Source organism: Coffea arabica, chromosome 10c (genome assembly GCF_036785885.1).
Source record: "Coffea arabica cultivar ET-39 chromosome 10c, Coffea Arabica ET-39 HiFi, whole genome shotgun sequence".
Taxonomy (NCBI): Eukaryota; Viridiplantae; Streptophyta; class Magnoliopsida; order Gentianales; family Rubiaceae; genus Coffea; species Coffea arabica.
In genome coordinates, this window is record NC_092329.1 from 7,559,105 (window position 1) to 7,579,224 (window position 20,120).

The following is a 20,120-nucleotide window of genomic DNA, read 5'->3' on the forward strand; positions in this document are numbered from 1 at the left end:
TTGTAAATATTAGCAAATTGAAATTACAAAATCAACAGAGAGAGCAAATTATGTGTCAAATTAGAAGGAAATAAAGAGACTCGCAGCGATACAAAAATAAATAATGAAATTGATGAAATTAGAAGAACTAAAGATGTAGAATTTGTCATATTTTGTTTGTTGTCAAGAAAATCTTTTATAAAATGTCAATAATTACATAAGGATTTCTTTCATTGGATTAGAAATTTTTTTATTATGATTTTATCATGGAGGTAGAATTTATTCTCTATTTTTTGAGATATTAATATTTTTAAAACCATAGGAGAGTTATAATGGCAGTTCTAGGTCGGACTAGCTTTTATTAAAAAGGTATTTGAGCATTGATATTTAATTTGGGGTACAATTGGTTGTCAATGGGGTTTGTGTGTGTGTGTGTTTTTTTTTTTGCTTGGCAAGCATTAATATTGTATATGGAATTTGAAATTTTTTGAATGGCTATTTGGTTTAAAACTTATGATTGAATGATTGTTAGAGATTGGATTTGTTGATTTATGCAAAGTGTGAAAGAAAATGATTGAGTATACTGTATTTTTCTTTCTTAGTTTTGTACAAAAGGGCAATTTAGGATTTTTGTGAGATCACAAAAATCTAAAGGGAGCTCTGTGTAATTGTCAAAAACCTCAAGGGAGGTTCGTGAAATTATCCCTAAATTTTAAACAAAGTTGAATATATCCGCTACATAAAAAAGGTATACCCTGTTCAGTCTATTGTTAAGTTTTCGTTGTGTTCACTTCAGTCTGTTGTATGTTTCTGTCATAAAGTATGCCCCGTTCAGCCTATTGGAATCACGTAGAGGTAATTCTGCAGAAACTTTTGTCATGGAACAGAACAGGGGCAATACAAACTCAGTAGCTCCCTGTTTCACATCTGCCCCCTCCATTTGTCGTCATGGAACATGCTCACCAGTTGCCAGTCCTCAATCCCTCCACAATGTTTTAACATTTGCTAGGTAATTGTCAATTGCTGTTGCCTCCTTCATGCCTTCACCTTCTACATCAGAAAGGGATAAAAGGATTCGCACTCAAACTCGCATTCGAATTTCGAATTTAACTTGATTCTAAGATGATCATTCTTATCCCAATTAAAGCGTACAGCTATAGAGAAGTATCACTGATGAGTCAGAAACAGGAACCAGGTGCCATATTCCTAAACCCTTTTTTAACTTTCGGAAAAAGATGCGATCATATTCCATTGTTCCAACCCCTTATAATAATGCATGTGTGTGTGTGTGTGTGTGTTTTTTTTTTTTCAAGTACTTCATCACCATTGCCATAATCGCTTACTAGTGATCTTCTCAAGTACAATAATCCACCACTATTAATTACTTGAGAAATAATAACAACGAATTCCCCATAATGTTTCAAGATCCCAATTTCAACAGCCCATCAGTGGTACTGGTACTGTACAGAAAATACACACACACACAAGAAGGACTAAGAAAGCCTAAAAGATACAAGTAGAAATATTCCAAAAAGAGGGAACCCAGAAAATGAAAGTGTGGACAAATCTGGGTTTTATGAAATACCCCACTTCTTGAAAAGGATTAAGTGTGTGCCCCCAGAACAAAGCCATCAAGAAATCGATCATTAGATCTCAGCCCTTGTAGCCGAAAAAAGAGGCAATTTTTCACCAAAATTAATACTAATGTCAAAAAAAAAAAACACACACACACACACAAAACCCACAAAGTAATAATCAAGATTGCAAGTTTAGAACTGTGTAGCTAATTAATCCAGCGAGGAAGAAAAAGCACAGAGCTATTGTTTCTTCGGAGGAGGATTCCCATACCAGCCGGCTGAGAAGTCTTGTGACAACTGTTGTCGAAAACCCTAATTTATAGTGGCTGGGCTCTCCAATTTAGGGTTTTTCTCTTTCAAAAAAAAATATTTTTTGAGCAGTCTTTTTGGGTCAGAACTTTGACCAAAAAACTAAATAAAATAAAGAAAAAAAGGAAAAGGGAATTACAAAGGGATAAAGTAGAGCAAACATGGCAAATGACTTATTATTTGTTTTCTTTTCTTTGACGAATTAAAGTTTGTTTATATATGAGCAAAAGTTGCAAATGAATTAGTATACGGTAGTATGACATATATTTGTTGTGTCTTGAATAGTTCTAGTTCACTGCAATTTTGGTACGAAACTTTGGCTAAAGAACAATTATGAACTGCAAGACCTTTATAGTGCAGAGTCCTAGGGGCACAAAAGCTAAAACAAAATTTATTATGAAAATTTGTTGCTCAAAGAAGAAAAACATGGCTAAAAGGACTTTTCAATGCTATATCTAAACATGTTTCTGAAGTTTTGCTGGTTTGGTTCCAGAAAAGGCCAAGAAAATAATTTACAAGGACCACCAACCAATTAAGTTATGAGTATCTCAATATGCTCCTAACTTTGTTATCATTCTGAAGTTGTCATGACCACTTTAATTTATGAAACAAATTCTGGGTCAATTTCAATCACAACATCCAATCCAGGGCTCAGTGTCTGGTTTTGCCATAAAAAGGTAACAAGTTTTCCGAAATGGATTCCATCATTCATGAAAGAACTTGTGCTTTTTCCATAAGTGGTTTCATCAACCATTCATGGATTAGGATATAAAAAAAAAAAAAAACATTGATGTAATAACCAACATAAACTACTCTATTCGAACAAGAAAATAAATGAAACAATTTAGTCATAAAAAAATTGAAAAAAAATATTAAATTTACAAAAATCTCCTAATAACTGTACCTTCTTTTCCTATAATCTTTTTGGGTAATTTTCCTGTCTATGACTGCCAGAGCTGTCAGTCACTCTGGAGTAATAGATCCTAAATCTAGTTTATGTGCATAAATTGGCTTTGCATGTAAAAGACAATTGCTTTCTTTCCCCTAAATTCTGCAGTGGACGAGCAACGCATCACAAGAACGCTTATTTCCTAAATCTAACAACAACACAAGAAATATCATCTTTACTGTCTCTGTTCAAGGCTTCAGCAGTTAACTGTTCCGCAGCTTTCTGAGGGTCTTTTGGTCTTCTAGCAATGTCGACTGCTTCTTGATTGGTCATTACCTGTGTTTATGTAGAAGAAGAACAGGAGATTGGAAAATGAACCATTTCTCAGAAGTTAAAATTTTCGTACTTGTTAGTTCTACACAATGACACAGAGAGCAAAATGAGCTTCATGAAAGACCGTTCACCTTCCAGATACCATCACTTCCAAGGATAAGAATGTCGCAGTTGACATCGACATTCATATCGAGAATGTCTGGATCTGAACGCAAATGTGATTTGAGACTTTTATCTCCAAAAGCACGAGAAACGGCCAGCTGTCCATTCACCCTAGGCACGTCTCCTGTGAAAAGATGCACAACACATTTATAATACAGATTAGCTTTGTCCAAAAGATAGAAAATTTGAACACATTTATAATGCAGATTAGCTTTGTCCAAAAGATAGAAAATTTGATCGTATCCACACCAGGCCCAAATAGGGAAATAAAGTAATATAGCCATCAAGAATTGCTGAATAAAGCAGGATTGAACATGGAAGAATAGATTTGCTACGACAAAAGTGCTCAATGTGCTGCTACTTAAAGTATATGCAAATGCTATAATTGCGTATGAAAATTTCCAATATCTGAATGAATTTATGCCTGTGCACTAAGGACTATATTAAGTCTACAGAAGGAGGCAGATGCTTGTAATTATACAGCTAGATTAAGATGAAAGATGGGATGAGAAGTGCACGATAAGAAGAGGAAAAGAAGAAGTAGGTTAAACGCCTGATTATCATTTGTACGGTAAGGAAGGAAAGGTGGGGAAGTAAAAAGTGTGAGTATTGACCTTATTTGCATCCTTGGTAAGCTCAAACAAATTTGAGCAAATAACAAGAACAAAAGGAATGGCACAGTTAAGATAAACATCTCTGCAACCCCAAATAAGTGTTAAGAGAACTTAGATCTCACAAAGAAATGACAGCATAAGTATGTTTGAGAGGAGATATAATTTGCATGCATATCTGCAGCATTAGAATAATTAGGAAGTATTTTTGAATAGATGGAAAAAGAAACTGAAGCAGATCTGTGCATTGATTGCAAAAATTAAAGAAACCAGAGAGAAAATGCCAGTAATGAAAGATTCTGAAAACCTTAAAAAACAGTTAGCTTTTTGCATCTGCCTTACAGAAAAACAAGGCTATTCAGAAGTCGAGAGGAAGAAGAAGAAAGAAAGGGTAAGCCATACATATCATGGTTATGACTCCAATACCATACTGGAGGCAAGAATGACACAGGCAAAGCATTCTTTACACATGGAGCAAACTGCAATCTCAAACCAATTGTAGTTTGAATGACTGAAAAGGGAAAGTGCCAGCAAAATCATCAACAGTTCAGCAGGAACAAGGTCAGATGTTCCCAACAATCAAAGCCCCCATTAAGGGTTGTGGTAGCAAATTCTGAGATGTAGCCTATCAGGCTGAGACAAACAATGCAAATATCTTCAGCTATTAGAACAGCTCTATGCATGCTGGCTGTACAGTAAACATAGAAAGAAAAGGAAATTATCGACATGAACTATGTATCGCATAAAGCCAGCAATTCTGATAGATGCCAGGATAGAAGGATTACTATCTCCAAAATCACTGGCGTAGTATAACTCTTATATGCTAAGACCATATGAGGGGCAGTTTTAAAAATATTCCCAACCATACTACTGTGTGTGTCACCTAGTTCCAAAATAGAGCTGCACCCCAGGTAAAGTGGTGGATGCCACACACATTTCAAGTATGTCATTACCTGAAAAGCATCAGATACATTCACCACAACTTATATGGATATTCCCATGGTTTTCCATTTCTAACAACCTATATAAAAGTTCACTATAACTTGAAAAGAGAGCCACGGAAGGACAAGAGACTTGAGCAGCTCCACAAGTCGGTGACTACAAGATTGATGAAGAAATTCACATAACAGCTCTTCTGAGTTAGATTGCTTTAAGCTTAATTACATTATGTTGTCTGTGAGTAAGATGCTAAAAACTATAACAAATAAGTAAGCAAATAACCTGGCATGTTTGAGACGAAGCCTCCTTTGTTCTCAATGCTGCCTCGTTCAGTACTAGGCTCATGGTCTATTGTCACCTGAATAGCCTGGCCTCCACGAGACAGAATAGCTCGTGAATCCCCAACATTCGCCACCCATAATCTTTGACCATTTATGAGAATTGCAGTCACAGCAGTGGACCCACCTCGCCCTAAGTTCGAACTGTTAGACAGAATTTCCTGGTCAGTTTTCTCATAGGCTTTTGAGATTGATCCGCCAGGATCTGTCCAGAATGAGCCCTAACATATTTAGAGACCAGAGTATGAGATACCAACCCAAAAGTACAACCATATATGTGAACAGCTGCCGGAGTCAACAGCCAACTTACTTCCTTTAAGATATTGTCAAACAAATGTTTTTGCAGGTATGCAGGAACTGCATCCCCAAGATGGCCATCAAATATGGCAAAAAGCCCGAGCTCATGTCCATCAATCCGCACAAACTTAGCAACATGGTAGTCTTCCATTGGATGACTGGCCTTGCCTTTCACTAGGCTGAAACCATATTTGATTTTATTCTCGCGACTTTTTCCTTTGCCAGAACTACCAGAAGACTCACCCCTGACACACTGCAGAAGAGAAAAAGATAAGTCATACCTGCAGATGAGTGTAGAATGACTCAAAAAGGAAATAAGATTCAACAATGATGATACAGAACAAGTAAAGTAGATGATAAAAGATCAAACACAATAGTTATAACAAAAAAAAAAAAAGACAAGTATTTAATACGGCCTGCTAACTTTACCATTCAAAGCAAATGAAAACCTAAGAATACCTTCGACTTTGGTTTTAATTGAATATCATGATGCATGAATGGACCATAAGGATGACACAGCAACAAAACCGAGGTGGCTATAACTTTGAATACTCAGACTCAAATTGGAAACTTTGCCTAGCCCTAGTATAGGTATCAAAAATCAACTTCCATGCATACATGAACAAAAAACGACAAAAGCAATGGTAATGGCATTGTGAACAGAAGAATGACAAAATTTTTTTAGGGGGTTAGGTTAAACTAAATGGTTGTATCGAGTCAAAAAGTAAGAGGAAACTGAGCAACAAAGCTTTTGGCAAACCTAATTGAAGCCATTGAGTACTTTAGCACATGGAAACCCGAATTGTCCTAGTCATGCCAGCTTTTTCCATAATTCATCAAAGAAAAATTATTCAACCTGTTGTCACTATAAAATTTACAGTATTCTGTGAACCACAACGGCTAGTGATATACCTACAATTACATGCCGGGGAAAGAGCAATTAGATCTCTCAGAAGGTGGATGAATGCAGGATGTATCAGAGTAAATCTGCAAATGTACACACACACACACACACACACATATATATGATTTTTTTTTTTGGATTTTATTATAGAGCCAACTAATGTAGAAATATATTGTTGTACTAAGCCATCAGCACCAAAAATACCAAAAAAAATGATACTAACATTCTCCACAAAAATAGTAGCCGAATCCTGCAGTGTTCATCCATAACATGAGATTAAATGAAAATTCTCCTTGGAAGGTTCCATAAAAACCAATACCAAGGCCCTCAATGTCCATCGAAGACAGTGTCATTAAATCATTTCAGGTCGGCAAGTGCTCCCCAGATGCATGATCCACAAAATTACACGACCATCACAAAACTTGAATAGAAGTTTTGAATGGGAAAAATTACCTGACCACAACCAGCATTGAAGCAAAAAAACTTATCCATCAAATGATCTGCCAACTGGATAAAAATTGAATCTTTTCAGTTTTTCTCAACATGCAACAGCACAAAATCCTGTGATCATCAAAGAAAAGCACAAAAGCTCCTTAATAACAGTCCACACCATTAGAAAACAAGGAATCAGTCACTGAACAAGAACCCTCGTAGCAAAAAGCCAAAAAACCCAATAAAATTAAAAATTTAAGAAGAAAATGAATTTGAGCAAATTCACCAAGTGAACGGACAAATTGGCCAATTGGGTTTTCAATAATTCATCCAACATACCAAGATTAATCAGTGAAGGGGCTTAACTTGTACTAGCACATATCAGCTTTTGTAGCTGTTGCTTTTTCTTCTTATTATGAACTTGCAAAATGGAATTAAATATGTGAATGGGATTCAGAAAGAAAGGAAAAGGAGACACTTAAACCCTTCTAATCACTCAACAAGTGTTTCCCATATAACAACAGTGATTGGAATCAAATTCATCTGTGCCTAGATATATAGCAGTAGTTGGAAAGAAACAGCCGAGGGATGCTCTTTATGTACTATTTGCTTGCTATTTTCTCAACCGCCCTCCCCCCTTTCCACGCATTAAAAAAGGGGCAAATGTGGAACAACATATAACCTTGTTGACTTTGCTGTCTCGGGCTCAGCTGTCTGTTGCCAATGCCATTACACAGCTCTGTGTTGTGTGTTTGTTTAGGCTGAGTCTCAAAAAACTTGCTTTTGAAGGACACTTTTTAAGAATGATTTTTAACGTTTTATGAGAAGCGGCAGAGGTAACCCAGGGACCTGACACATGTGCTGCGCTATCTTTGTGTGTGTATATATATATATATATTTTTTTTGTTTCAGAATTATCCAATTTCTTGGGTGCAATTTCAGATTTGCCCGCATCAGTTTACCAAGGCCCTCGATAATCTCGAGAATAAGTGTCTCGTACATGTGTATAAACTCACTTAACGCATGTATATACTCCAACAGTAGATGTACAGATTGACCATTTTGTGTACTCCAATATTATCATTATGTACATCATCTTAACCAATTAAATGAATTTGGATGCAATCTCGCAGCAAATTACCTAGTTGTGGCCCATTTTTGTAATTGTCGATGGAGGGCCTTACATAGTTTTAGCAATGGCCATTTACATAGTTGTGCAACACACAATATGCATGTATACTTCTTGCATAATGAAAGTACAACTCAACATTGAACGCGTCAACATTGAACGTGATTTATTGAGAAATCTTGACCATTTACCTTGACTTCAATTATTTATAAATTGCAATTTGTTACGTGCTGTAATTGTAATCGTATTAGACTAGCATAACTCTTCCAAAAAAAGAACCAAGTAAAGAAGGATTAATCTTTTCTACACTGATAGTGTATACACTGTCAGCAGCGTTGGATGAATGCCAACGATGCAAAATTTGAATTTCACACATGTAATAAATCAAACGGTGATAATGCATACACTGTTAGTGTATATAAGATTTACTTATAAAAGAATCAAAAAGAAAAAACCTTCTTGGTTAAGTCTGGTACAAGACGTATAAACAGGGTGTTAAAAGCAATGAAATTCAATTAGATGTCAAGTTAAAAGCATAGCACACTAATTGGGTTTTTGCGCATTTGCATGCTTTAGTTAGACAAATCAATCATTTACATGCTTCATTGCTACGAGTAGCACTGAAAGTTAGAAAGAAAACTGTCACGTAAACGTTGTGGGCATGGACTAGTTCTGTTTATCTAGGACTGACCGACTGACTGATCATTCATTAATCTCTTGTTTTAATGTCTACAGCAATTTTTCAAAAGGTGAGGGAAGAAAAGTATATATAAAAAAATAAAGAGTACTAAAATGAAAACAAAAATTGCCGAGTTTGTTACAGCAAGAAGGCAAGGAAGTAGGATAAGGATGCAAATGCGGTTCCGAAAGTGAATGAATAAATTGCAAATGTACAAGGATCTTAGATAGATCTGTGGAGGAGAGGAAGAAAGCAGTGGATAATCACTCCAAGGGTTGAATCTTGAATTGCCAGCTTGAACAAATGCTGCAATAACGTGTCTAAATTGTACAAGAAAAACCACAAATACGATATAGATATGGATATACAAAATACGGAAGAAACCCTGCAACTGTTCAATAATTTATTGCAGAGTTGATAATCGGTAACTTGGTTGACCAGGTCAAGAAGATTGACCTTGAAAATGTTCCTTGACTTGAGCGGTCCCTGTCCACCAAAATATTTATCCATCGCCTTCACTTCACTGTCCACCATCAGTAATCCGGACGTGCACAGCACCACAACATATTTACTAGTATTATTAATTTAGGTGGATTTTCTTTTTAATTTTTTCAAACCAAAAAACAGTCTCTTACTATTTAGTTGGTTAAGGAAATGGTGGCTAAAATTAATATCTTTTGGAGTCGAAACTTTATTGTCTAAATAAAATTAGAATGAAATACCTTTTATTCTGTTATAGTTTGATATTTTGCTACATAACCTCCCAATGATTTGAAAATTTTATGCTCAACTTTCTCATGATTTGGATTAAAGTACGGCTGTTATATTTTTAGTTAAAACTAGTGGTATATATTAAAAAGTTAAAATCAAACTAATAAATTGACAACTTTAACCATTTGCTACCTTTTTTTTTTCTTTCTCTTTTCCTTTTCTTTCTCATTTTCCTTTGAGAAGAGAGGAGATGATTATGGAAAAGTGTACTTTAGCTTAAATGTTAAATTTGTGATGGAGAACCTAGGTAACCAAATTAAACTGACCAAAACTATGCAGCCCTGTAAGAATTTTGGAAATAATAAACAAAAGAAAAGAAAATTCTAAATTTACACTAAGAAATTGGGGGTGTTTGAGAGTCAAGAAAGCAATAAACTGATTTGACATTCATTTCAGAATTCTATTCTGTCCTTCAACATGTTAAGGCAAAGTTTGGAACTACAAATTTATATCAAGACCTTAAACAATAGTCTCAATTTCTCTCGATTATCCCAATTTCAGTCCAAGTCTCTTCTATTTTTTTCCACGGTTGAATAGAGATTTTCTCTTTTCTTTTTTTTTTTTTTCCTTTTTCTCCTCAATTTGTTTAAATTCAAACTAAGCCTTCTAAGTTACTAATTGCATACAACATTATTGGACCCTAACAATAAGTATGAAGAAAAGTTACAACAACTGAGGCAACATGGATGATAGGCTTCATGGCCTGAAAAGTTGTACACTTTTCAATTAGGTCCTACACTTGTCATTTTCTCATTTACAACGTACTTAAAGAAACCCCTAGGACTCTTAACACCTAAAACTCAGATTAAAACCAGGCATGATCTCAGTGGCCATTAATCATATAACCTAATGGAAGCAAAATGTTACTATCTCATTATTGATATAAGAAGGTCTACATGGAAGTGCTATTACTATAACTCCATGTCGTGGGACACAATGTTGAAAAGATTTGGTTTCCGAAAAGGCAAAAATAGAGGAACATGATTATAGTCGTTTATGCCAACTACTAACGTGCTATCCTTTAGCTTTCCACATTTGAAAATTGCGATACAAATTTAACCATTCAAAGGGTTAATTAAGAAGGGGATAATTTCACAAACCTCGCCTCAAGTTTATGATAATTTTAGACAGTACCCTTTAAGTTCGAATATTTTGAGGGTATGGGAACTTATTTGCAAGAATACCTTTTAAAAGTATGTAAGTAATGTTTTGAGTTTAACATTGTCAAAGAACTTTGTTTTTGTGGAGGATAATTATCTAAGGGCATTTTAAGATTATGAACGGGAATTTTTTGCTCATATTAGCAAACCGAGCACCGAACTATTTTTCTTGATGGAAGTTTCTACAATTTTTCAAACCTAAAGGATACCGAGAGTATTTGGATATCAAATTTTTTCAAATAATATTTCACTTACATCATAAACATATTTTTCAACCCACCTTTTTATATTTTCAATCATCTTTTTATTTCACATATATTACATCACCAAAAGTGTTATAGTAATTATCTCAAATAATACTGTATACTAGAGAAAGGAGTAGTTTTAATCTTAAATAGAGAAAGGAGTAGTCTTAATCTTAAAATTTTGACATTTATATGCTAGAGATTGTTATGCACTTTTCAACGGAAAAGATAAATGGGAATATATCTCAAAATTTAAGAGTAACTAAGCAACTTCAAAATAAACTAGATCAAACAATTGGTGACTTTTGCACTCTAATACGTTCTTAATCGAGTTTACGAAAAAACAATAATGTTCTTAATCTTCAGAAAAAGGCTTGAAAAATTGATAAATGAAGTTAACACATGAACAGCTCATGGGCCCTATCATTTCTTTGGACAAAATGTTGGGGTTTAACTCGATCTATATAGCTGTTGCCATTGCGACATCTCATTCCTCAATTCGGTGAGAATCGTGGATGACATGGTACCTAAAAGAGAAGAACAAAATATTGAACGTATTTTTAACCTACAGTCGTACTTTGTCTTAAAACGGGTTACGCTAGCTAGCTCCAACTTACATCATTATTGTTTGAAACAAAAAACCCAAGGCAAAAGAGCTCCAACCCTTTGAAAAAGAACCGATCAACCGATTGCCCCAAGTCAACTTACGTAAGATCGTTAAAAAGAATCAATAAAAGCATCGGTTTGCAAAGCTATCCCCTTTGTTTTCTTCCCCAAAACATGCAATTCTTGAGAACGAACAAGACAAATGATGCAAGCCGTTGCACATGAAAGGTTTGCAGATTTTTTTGCAATCCAGAAAACGTTAAACGAAGAGGAGGTGGCTAAACGGAGAACGCAACTTGGAGGAATAAAGCGTCCTTCAAACCAGAAACTTCACCGAATGCTTTTAACGGGTGAAGGCGAGTTTTATTTTAGGCGAAAGTCAGCCGTCGGTCACCTTACTTTGCAGTAACTCGATTCAATTAATCTACGTACAACCCAACATTTTTTGTGCACCTATTTTTGTAACGGCCAACGCCTTGGGTTCACTTCTTCGGATCCTTGATGCTATTTCTATAAGGCCTTGGAAGGTCGTACATGACACTTACTTAGTTCCTTGGTCCTTGACGGTCCTTGATATCATTTGCAATGGTACCCGATCCATAGCTCAAGGACCGCCTAACATCTCAGGTTCACTTCTTTGGGTCCTTGATGCTATTTCTTTGACATCTCATAAGCACCTACGTGACACTTAGTCCTTGATACCATTTGTAACGGTACTGAATCCATAGCTTATTGGCCCTTGATGCTATTTCTATAACGTGTCGGATGCTCTTATGTGACACTTAGTCCTTGATACCATTTGTAACGGTACCGGAATCATAGCTCATTGGTTCTTGATGCTATTTTTATAACACCTCGAGTTCACTTCTGAGGAACGTGATACTTTTAATAATGCCTTGGCGTCACTTTTGAAAAATGTGATATGCCTCAAGTTCACTTCCTCGGGTCCTTGGTGCTATTTCTGTAACACCTCGGAAATTCCTACATCACACCTAATCCTTGATACCATTTGTAACGGGCCGCGAACCATAGCTTATTGGTCCTTGATGCCATTTCTATAACGTCTCGAGTTCACTTTTGAAGAATATGACATGTCTCAAGTTCACTTCTTTGGATCCTTGATGCTATTTCTACAGCACCTTAGAAGTTCCTATGTGACACTTAGTCCAAGATACCATTTGTAATGGTACTGAACCCATAGCTTATTAGTTATTGATGCTATTTCTACGTCTCGGACTCACTTCTGAAGAACATGACACTTTTATTAATGCTTTAGGTTCACCACTTCTAAAGAACGTGACACTTAAATAACTTCTAACACGACGTTATTTTTATAACACCTCGAAAACTCCTACATGACACTTAGTTCTTGATACCGTTTGTAACAGCATCGGATCCATAGCTTATTGGTCCTTGATGCTATTTCTATAACATCTAGAGTTCACTTCTGAAGAACATGACACACATTAAGTTCACTTCTTTGAATCCTTGATGCTATTTCTATAACGCTTTGAAAGCTCCTATGTGACACTTAGTCCTTGATACCATTTGTAACGGTATCGAATCCATAGCTTATTGGTCCTTGATGCTATTTCTATAACGCCTCGGATTCACTTCTGAAGAACGTGACAATTTTAATAATACTTTAGATTCACCACTTCTAAAGAATGTGACACTTAATAACTTCTAACACGATGCTATTTCTATAACACCTCAAAAATTCCTGCATGACACTTAGTCCTTGATACCATTTGTAATGGCATCAGATCCATAGCTTATTGGTCCTTGATGCTATTTCTATAACGTCTCGAGTTCACTTCTGAATAACATGACACATCTCAAGTTCACTTCTTCGGGTTCTTGATGCTATTTCTATAACGTTTTGGAAGTTCCTGTATGACAATTAGTCCTTGATACCATTTGTAACGGTACCGGATCCATAGACTATTAGTTATTGATGCTATTTCTATAACGTCTCAGATTCACTTCTGAAGTATGTGACACTTTCGATAATGCCTTAGTTTCATCACTTCTGAAGAACATGAAACTTATAACCTTTTTAATAATGCCTCAAGTTCAACTTTTTAATAATGCCTCAAGTTCACTTGAATTCACTTCTAAAGAACGTGACACTTTTAATAATGTTTCAAATTCACCACTTCTAAAGAAGTCTCTAACACTTTTAATAACGACTTTTAATTCAATTGGATTCACTTCTGAAGAACATGGCACTTTTAATAATGTTTCAAGTTCACCACTTCTAAAGAATCCTCTAACACTTTTAATAATTCATTTTAATAAGGTCTCGGATTCACTTATGAAGAGCGTGACACTTTTAATAATGCTTCAGATTCACCACTTCTGAAGAACGTGACTCTTATAATCTTTTTAATAATACTTCAGGTTCACCTTTAATAACGGCTCACGAAGAATGCCTCTAATAACACCTTTTAATAAGGTTTCGGGTTCACTTCTGTAAAGGCACTTGATAACACTTGACAATTCCATTCGTAATGGCACTTGATAATCGGATACAATTGGTAACGGTATCGAATCTATGGACTAATCCATGGGTCCTTGATACCATTTCTTACGGTATGGAATCTATGGGTTGAACCACGGGATCAAAATGATTAATCAAGGTTATTTAATAATCCATGATCTGAATCTTATAAATCGTTCCTTCGTGGGATAGGGAGCTCACATTTCTCATGCAATACCTTCCTCCACGGTGAGAAATGGAAGTCTCCGGCTCGGTTTTGTCTACGATGACTAGGGTTGCGGTCTAGTACTCCTCATGATATATAGATCGCTCCTCGGGTCCAAATATCTCACAATTTTGTTAATAAGATCTGATAAAATGATAGTCTCTATGAGTGGCGGAACTAGGGTACAAATAGATTAGAGAACGTAAAGAACTCTCTAATGCTCTACAACTCATAAAAGTACCCTTTCTTTTGGCCTATAAAAGAAACTCACAAGTAAAATGAACTCCCTACAATGTTGAGTCTATGCTTGAGGTTATCATTTCTCTAATTGAAAGTTGTTAACAATTGACCGATTGGTACAGTATTGTACTGAATTTCTACCAGTCATCATTGATAAATTAGACGGATAAAATTTTTTTTTTGTTTTTTGACAATCATGTGTCTTGAATTGAAAAATTCCTTTCCCTACTGACCAATAAGTAGATCCGTCACTAATCTCTATGTTGGTACTTCTACTTCTATGGTTACACAAACATATATGTAGTAGTAATAATAAAATACGAACGTTTTTTTTTTCTAGTTTGTGCCTCAATATTTTTCTCACTCAAAAAACAAAATAGGACAACCCTAATAATAATAACAACAACAATTATAATGTTGACCATGCATATGAGTATATGACCATGGTCCACAGCGATGTTAGTTTTCTATAATGTACTCAATTAAGTTGGGGTCCTGGAGATTAGGTACATGGAAAAACACTTCCACTAATAAATACCGGGGCATTTTTAATTAACATTATTTCTTTTTTAAAGTTTAGCTCTTATTGCTATTGTTTCTTTCCATGGTGCTCTAGTAGACATAGCACAAATTTTCTCGAGAAACCATCTAACGTTAACTCAAAATTAGATTTGGAGCCTAATGTGTTCCAATTGCCAAAAGGGTACCATCCAAGTGTAATCTCAATGTATCTAGCTATTTGTTTTGGTACTTAAGTAAATAGTTACATGCAGGATCAGACAGGAGAGCTCCATCGGGATATTTATTTTTTCCTTTTTGGGTAGCAAATTTAAATAATTATAAGCATTAAAATGTATCGGGAGAGTTTGATCAGGATTCCATGATCGGTGATTCTCAAGTCTTTTCCCTGAGAAGAAATCTGCCAGTTGATTATGGAACTAGAGAGCCAGTTGGAGCTAACTGGATTTAATAGCCGGGAAATCCACCGTTGCCGGGTTACAGTTGTAGGTGCAATGCTACAACAGGCTACGAGCCTACAACTCAACGAATTTTGTGTCTCATTCTCTGTGTTGTTATCTGTTACACTTTTTATTATATTGTTAGTTCTTTAAAAACTAAAATATGACACTTAATAATAATATAATTAAAAAAAATAAATAATGACATAGAAAATGGGATAGAAAATCCATTGCAAGCCTACAAGCCCGCTTCGCTGCCTGGTCCAAGCCAAACCAACTTTTGCCTATATTGGAAAACACAAATCTGTTCTTTTTTCAATAGATATACATGTATGTATATACGTACATATGTACGTATGCACGTAAACATTTCATAGTCAAAGAGAATCATGTCAAGCCATTTAAATAAAGGTTGGACTTCCTCCAAGCCCAGATGCTACGGAAGAAGTAAAGAAAAGTACGTGAATAATTAAACAAATGGTTCTTCTGTAATTCGCTGTCAGCTAAGTACTGCAGTACTTATAGACTTTTGTGCTGCTGGAGAAGGAGCTGCCGCCTTGTTCTCGGCTAGCCGCTTTCAAATGTATTTAGTGATGTCGATTGGAGTTTTTAGACGGGGTATTGGCAAGTGCAAACTCGCCTCACAAAATATGCAAGTTTTTAGATTTTGGACATTCAAGCTTCGAGTTCAAATTGAAAAGTTCAAATTCAGCTCATGCTATTTTATAAATTTTGGTCTCAAATTGGGTTCAAGCCAACCTCATAATTAAATATATAATTATATATAATATATATTTTATAATTATGAATTACTATAAATTTATGTATAAATTCATAACATTTTATGTATAATATGTTATAACATGTATGTATGTGTGTGTCTATATATATATATATATATATATATATATATATATAACACACTTATGTATGGTCTAGTATTAATCAAGCCTAACATGACCCAAGTTCGTATCATATTTAATTTTGATATAATATTTAGGTTCAAACTCTGTCAAATCCAATTAAAAATTAGACTTAACATGCTTTTTTAAGGTTGAATAGGTTGGGTTTTGGTTCATCTGGACTTATTGACGGCCCTAAATGTATTGGTTTTTTATAGGAAGCAGGAATGGCAACAGGGTGGGGGACCCTTCTCCCACCCCTCACTTCGTTGTCCAAACCTTCCCCTTGCTCCACCTCACTTTCCTCACGACTCACGAGCTAATAGGATAAATGTATAATTAGTAAAAAGTCTAATAATCATTTACTATAAATGTATAATTATTAGCATAATTAATAATTATACATGATATAATACTTATATTAATAATATTAAATATATTATATATTTATTTTGTTCAAGCGGGTGACGAGACAAGGGTACACTCTCCCGTCCCCCACCTCATTTTTTAATGAAAGGAGAAAATGCCCCCGCTCTATCCCAATCCCGTGGATACTCGCCTCAATTGTCATCTCTAGTTTTATGAAAGTGCGATGCTACTGAGATTTTCCCCGGTGCTGCCGGCTTTTGCTTCTTACTTTGCAGTCTTGTGTTTTTAGTAATTTCAGCCGCTTAGATTTTGGGCAAGCCTTCATTATCATTTTTCCCCACTAACGCTGGGAAATTTTTTTTTTCAATCATAAAACGCAGCTGTCACACAATTGTAAAACAAGAGTGCGGCTATAATCCTTACCTTGGTCAATTCGTTTATTTATTTATTTATTTTGTTAACTCGACAACTTAACTTGCTTTTTCTCTTGCATAATTTGCACTTTTTTTTTTTGGCCGCAGGAGGCTGGATTGGGCAATTTTGCTCAACTTAGACTTGTTCTGGTTTTTTCTGCCACTGCTCACAAACTTGCTCAACACATAAATCATGGAAAAAATGATTAAACAAAAAAGCATGCAAACAACCTAAAAGTCCACTTGATTGATCTGCATAATCATGAATGCCTGTGATTTTGACAAAGACCTCCGCGTCAATCCAAGGTTTATCCCTATTTTCTTTGGAATCAGTATCAAGCATAGTTAGTAGAGACCTTGGCCAAATATGCTTACATCTTTCTAATAGCAAATAGTCGGGTGTAGGCCCGATACCCCAGTGATGACAAAAAAAAAAAAGTAGTCCTGTGGAGACGAGCCTTTATCGCCCACATACACCCTACACAAGCCGAAGAATTTCAAGACTTGGTTAATTAGCCTTCTCTTCCTGGCTTCTAATCTTAATTTGTTTTTACTCTTTAGTGATTTCCTATTGTCCTGGTGTAGAGACCCCAAGATTTTTTCCAAATCAATGGGAAGGAAAGGAAGTATATATATTTGGGGTCATGGGCTAATTAGAAAATTAAGTTAACCATTTTGAATCAGTAGTTTTACTTACTTGAACCAATTTATGGACCGAGGACGTCATAGTTAATATCAGAGTGAATCCCGTATGGATTCTGCATGAGATGAGACCATCTTTGCAAGGATGCAAAGGTCTCAAGAGAGAGTGAATATGAAACCCCAAGATTTGTCTCACATCACATGGTCTCTCAGAAAATACCATTTTTGCAAGGATGCAAAGATCCTAGGGAGGTGAATGTGAGATCCTAAGATTTATCTTACATCCCATGGTTTGTATGCAGAGTGAAACTGCGAGGATGCAAAGAGCCTAAGAGGGTGAATATGAGCCCCCAAGATTTGTCTTGCATCAATGGGAAGTAATGGAAATATTTTGTATATAAACTCGAAACCTATGAATTATTTAGTAATTTGAGTTAATCATTTTGAATATGTGATTCTGTTCGAAAATTACTTGAGCCAGCCTGTGGACCGAAAGCGTTACACTCGGCCATCATCAAATGTGGCAGAATTCGCCCTAAGCCTTTCCTTATTTCTGATACATGTATTTTCTTCACGTAATTTGCCGGCTAAGGATTCTTGCCGAATGTTAAAGGGATTAATTTGAAAAAAACTAAGTATATTTTTCCCGTCCATTTTGTCTTCAATACGACAATAGCACAAATATCAGCCGAATACTTAAATACTCCTCTAACAGCACATTCTTAAAAAAGGAATTGCGCCAGAATCTCCACATGTAAATCTTGATTTTGAATGTGTCTTAAGCCTAATGTCATTGTCATGAATCTGCTAATTAAAATATTCATTACATCGCAATTGAAATGATTGGACAAGCCTAGTATAAATAGCAACACTCGATTACTAAATCAGTGTGCCTAATACAACTAGCCTGCTAGTGAAAAAGGAAAAAGAAAAATTTACTACTAGCCTGATTTGCACCAAGGCCAACCAACGGGAGACCATCACCTACCATGGCCTATAAGCCCGACTCACCTTCAATAGTTGGCATGAATTCTCCAACAAGGAATTCCCGTGATGACTTGTATATGGTGGAGCAAGCAAAGGAAACTGTTAAGCGAATAATGTTCGCCAAAAAGGTTCCAAAGCCTGAGTCACCTTCAAACTATCAGAAGGTGATCAGTTTAGCTTTGTTGATTATTACGCATCATGTACTACTGATAGTGTGATTTCCATATAGTTTTTGCGTACTGAAATTTATCATTTACTTTGTGAAACACGCTCTTGCAGAGCTGGTTGGCACCTACATATTCACATTTATGGGTTGTGGATCGGCTCTTGTTGATAGGATAACTCCGCTGACAATTGTTGGTATAGGACTCATCTGGGGTCTGGTCATAATGGCTCTAATATATGCACTTGGGCACGTCTCAGGTGCCCACTTCAACCCTGCAGTCACCATTGCTTTCGGTGCAGCTTCTAGACTTCCTTTGGTGCAGGTAGAAAAATTTCTTTCCACATGCAGTAATTACAACATTTCAAACTAAGTGCATGAAGCAATCTGCTAGTACTAAAAAAATACACAGTTTTTGCTTTCTTTCCATGTATCAGTTTGTGATTAGGATGCATCCTGGCATGTGATTGTTTTGTAGGTGGCTATCTATGTTGTCTCCCAGTTGAATGGTTCGACGCTTGCATGCCTAACCTTGAGGGTGTTATTCCATGGCCAACATGATATACTTCCTACTCTTACTCAGTACAGAAGTTCAACCAGTGATCTTGAAGCAATAGCATGGGAATCATTATCACTTTCATTCTAATGTTCATCATCTGTGGAGCAGCAACCGATGATCGCTCAGCAAGTAATTCTTCAAAAAATGACTAAAAGCTAAATGCATTATATCGAGTATATAACCGTACAAGTATCGACTTGCCTCATTTATTTTATGCAAGCTAGTTTTGCTGTTGTAGAAACTTTTCTTGTGATCTCTGATGAAAAGCTTTGTTTGATTCATGAAAACAGAACAAGGCATTATCTGGAGTGGCAGCCGGAGTTACCATGTTGTTTAATGTTATCATAGCCGGGTAAATTCAAGTTCTTGTATGACCAATTCTTTCCGTCTCCCTTGAAAAGGCAAAAGAGCGTAAATGAAAAATGCAGACCCATCACTGGAGCATCAATGAATCCTGGAAGAAGCATAGGTCCTGCAATAGCATCTGGTGTCAATAAAAAACTTTGGGTCTTCATTGTGGCACCCATCCTTGGAGCCCTGGCTGCAATGCTAGCATACAGTCTCCTTCGCATGCCAGAGCCAAAATCAGAAAAGGAAGAGAGCACCAATGTCGACCATAATGATTTCTACGTACATCCTGATGTGTGAATGAGATATCCCTCGATATTGAAGCCTGAGGCATCTTTGTATGCAAATGGATTCTGCTCTGGTATGGGAATTTCTCATTATTTTTACTACTTCTGTATCCATCAAATGCAAGTACTATCACTTCACAGAGGGAAAGGATATTTTCTTTAAACCTTTCACAATTTGGAAAA

General features: G+C 35.9%; 1 protein-coding gene and 1 pseudogene across 5 annotated transcripts; one reads left to right on the forward strand and one right to left on the reverse strand.

Moving 5' to 3' along the window:
• Positions 1–2,696: 2,696 nt before the first annotated feature.
• Positions 2,697–7,608, reverse strand: LOC113713837 (probable protein phosphatase 2C 9). Of its 5 annotated transcripts, none has more exons than XM_027237637.2 (6): positions 7,453–7,608; positions 6,792–6,899; positions 5,448–5,687; positions 5,082–5,358; positions 3,219–3,373; positions 2,697–3,090 (listed from the first exon to the last, which is right to left on the reverse strand). In XM_027237637.2, exons 2-6 carry the CDS (start codon positions 6,828–6,830, stop codon positions 2,950–2,952), a joined length of 852 nt encoding a protein of 283 aa, XP_027093438.1. In that variant the 5' UTR covers positions 6,831–6,899; positions 7,453–7,608; the 3' UTR covers positions 2,697–2,949. The 5 variants fall into 5 exon arrangements, with proteins under 5 accessions (XP_027093438.1, XP_027093442.1, XP_027093441.1 ...); XM_027237641.2 differs by lacking the exon at positions 7,453–7,608 and adding an exon at positions 7,137–7,421 and having other exon boundaries at positions 5,082–5,281; positions 5,395–5,687; XM_027237640.2 differs by lacking the exon at positions 7,453–7,608 and adding an exon at positions 7,110–7,421 and having other exon boundaries at positions 5,082–5,281; positions 5,395–5,687.
• Positions 7,609–18,582: 10,974 nt separating this feature from the next.
• On the forward strand, positions 18,583–19,950 carry LOC113715055 (nodulin-26-like; annotated as a pseudogene).
• The last annotated feature ends 170 nt before the right edge of the window (positions 19,951–20,120 follow it).

Bases quoted from the DNA above. Each gene is read 5' to 3' on its own strand.
- LOC113713837 (XM_027237637.2), bottom strand. From the start codon at position 6,830: ATGGATAAGTTTTTTTGCTTCAATGCTGGTTGTGGTCAG. The intron at 5,359-5,447 runs GTAAGTTGGCTG...TAAATATGTTAG, and splicing joins TTGACAATATCTTAAAGGAA to GGCTCATTCTGGACAGATCC. The intron at 3,374-5,081 runs GTTATTTGCTTA...ATCTTTTCACAG, and splicing joins CTTCGTCTCAAACATGCCAG to GAGACGTGCCTAGGGTGAAT.